At 52.0% G+C, this 2262-nt stretch overlaps 1 protein-coding gene across 1 annotated transcript; it reads right to left on the minus strand.

The window, feature by feature from the left end:
• Positions 1-50: 50 nt before the first annotated feature.
• AURANDRAFT_68268 (hypothetical protein) lies at positions 51-1252 on the minus strand (the record flags this gene model as incomplete). The annotated part of the gene is made up of 4 exons (XM_009043923.1): positions 51-509; positions 799-894; positions 1010-1136; positions 1197-1252. Coding segments are annotated over 4 exons (738 nt in total), but the record flags the coding sequence as incomplete, so codon positions are not given.
• Positions 1253-2262: the final 1010 nt, after the last annotated feature.

Below are 2262 nucleotides of genomic sequence, written 5' to 3' on the forward strand. Positions count from 1 at the left end.
AAGTCTCGCTTGTTGGTCGCATCGCGCGCATCCAACATTGCCACAGTAACAGGAGCATGCAACTCCTTGTCGTTCACCCGAAACTGACCCACGACTGGGTCAGGTGCCCGCTCCTCGTCACATATCGAAAGCTCCATCTTCACCGCCGCAGCCCGGCTCTCAACAGCTTTTGTAACCTCAAGCAATGTCTGCCCAAAATCCTGGAAAACTGTTCGCTGCAGATAGTTTTCCCGCACCAACTGGTGCACCGCCTGGCCGACGAACTCCATCTGCTCCCCCTGCGAAAACTGATTCACCTCCAGGGGCATGTCCCCTCTAAATATCGCGTTAGCTAGGGGCAACAGCCCCGTCGCAAAGGTCACGGGGTCGGGGGTCTCATCCCTGAAGCCCGGGGCCGCCGAGAGCACCGCCCGCAGCGCCTCCCGCGCTGGCAAGGCCTCCGCCTGCTCGCTGAACGGGCGATCTCTCAACCCCTCCGGGATCGGATTGGTCCTGACCATGGCCGCCGCCTCCCGGATCTACCCTATGCCCCCCTTTTCAGAAAGAATTTCGCCGGCGGGCTGCTTCAGCAGCGCCGGCCAGATAAGAGCATAAGGAGCGAGTATCGACTGAGCTGCAATAATAAATAACAGCTCATTCTCTCTCTCTCCTCTGGGCGCTACTTTCCTGGCTAATCGAAGATTACCTGTACAAATCCATCAGCTTGATTCCATCTGAACCATCGCCCTAATCGATTCCATCAATAGGGGCCCCGATTGACTATCGATTTCACGCTACGAACAATACTTCCCCATGTACGATGCGACGATGGACGATAATTCCGCAGGCACCGCAAGATCGATCCATCTTGCCGTGTGAGTAATGATCGTCTCGGACTAATCTCATACTGATCGCCTGGCGAGGCTGCAGGCGCATTTCAAAATCTCTGGGATAGTCGTTGAGTCGCTCTCGTCGAGTCTTGAACAAGTAAAAGACTGAGTTAATTTATTTGCGAACACTATCAACATACTTGTCGGAGTTGGCGATCTAGGTGCTCGTCTAGTCGTTTGAGTCGCGTCGTCATTTGCGGTTGAATCAAGTCAACTTCATTACGCATGTGTTCATAAGACATGAAGTCCTCATCCGCCTTTGCCTGCCTGCAATAGCTCGATATAAGAACTATACGACATGATTTATTCTCAGATTTCGCGTGTAACTTGCAGCGATAGAACTCTGTAACAAGTCGGGAACCGCCTCCCAGCAAAATCGGCATTTGCGATCATGGGGTGCGGCGTGTCGGGGCTTATTCTTGCCCGCAGAATCATTTCGGATGGATGTTAGTTGGTAGTTCTAGAAAAGTGTGATGCGATCGGTGGTGTTTGGTACACACAAGCTAACTCGTCATCGAGGGTGAACACCTCAGAAGCAGCTTATCGCCCTGCGGAGAGGGCTGGAGCAATTAATCTGGATCATACTCCCACTTCGTAGATTACGGGTGACCTTGCTTTCTTGGCGAGGACATATATTGCGCAAAAATTGAAACTACAAGTCACTGTGACTGGTGTTCGTTCTATCCGGATGTTGCATCAGGCACTCTGATACTCGCACGACCGAAACCATGCAACTCTCGAGGCGAGCAGAGTGCTTGCGGGTATAAATCGACGCTTGGGAGCCACTCGTAAACTCTGTTTTCCGAACGAAGGCACGTGGACTGGGAGAGTGCACTACGGAGTCGCTAACGGTCCAGAGGACGTAAATTTTTTGAGTCGTGTCATTTTGATAGTTGGCGCGGGGGCCTTCGCTGCAGAGAATGCCCGCAACGCGCTCGAGTGCGGTGCAGAAAGAGTTTCTCTTCTTTAACGACGGCGCGGTACTGTAAGTCCACTGGTTGTGGACTATTTGAACTTCGTGCGGCCGTATGATCCTTTGTTCGCTCATGCAACGACGGGTTCCCAGAAAATCTTCGCCGCCTGGGATCGTGTGTATCATCTGTGCTCAGCCATCAAACCAGAGTGCTGGCGCGAGGGGCGACTTTCGCCTGCCGGACACACAATCTCCGTGTCGGACATATGGTTCGTGGCTCACTATTATGGTCTTCTCGCCACTCTTCTCGGCGAAATTTTGAGCGTCAGCAATCAAGCCATCTCTACAACGACCAAAGAGGCAATTCGATGTGAAATCATTTTGAAGTGCACTGGATATTGGAAGAATGAAATGGTGAGGGAAGTGCTTGGAAGTAGCTCGATTTACTCCAATAACATTGTGCGAGAGAATTTGATTTAC

This window comes from Aureococcus anophagefferens, assembly GCF_000186865.1.
Source record: "Aureococcus anophagefferens unplaced genomic scaffold AURANscaffold_82, whole genome shotgun sequence".
Lineage (NCBI taxonomy): Eukaryota > Pelagophyceae > Pelagomonadales > Pelagomonadaceae > Aureococcus > Aureococcus anophagefferens.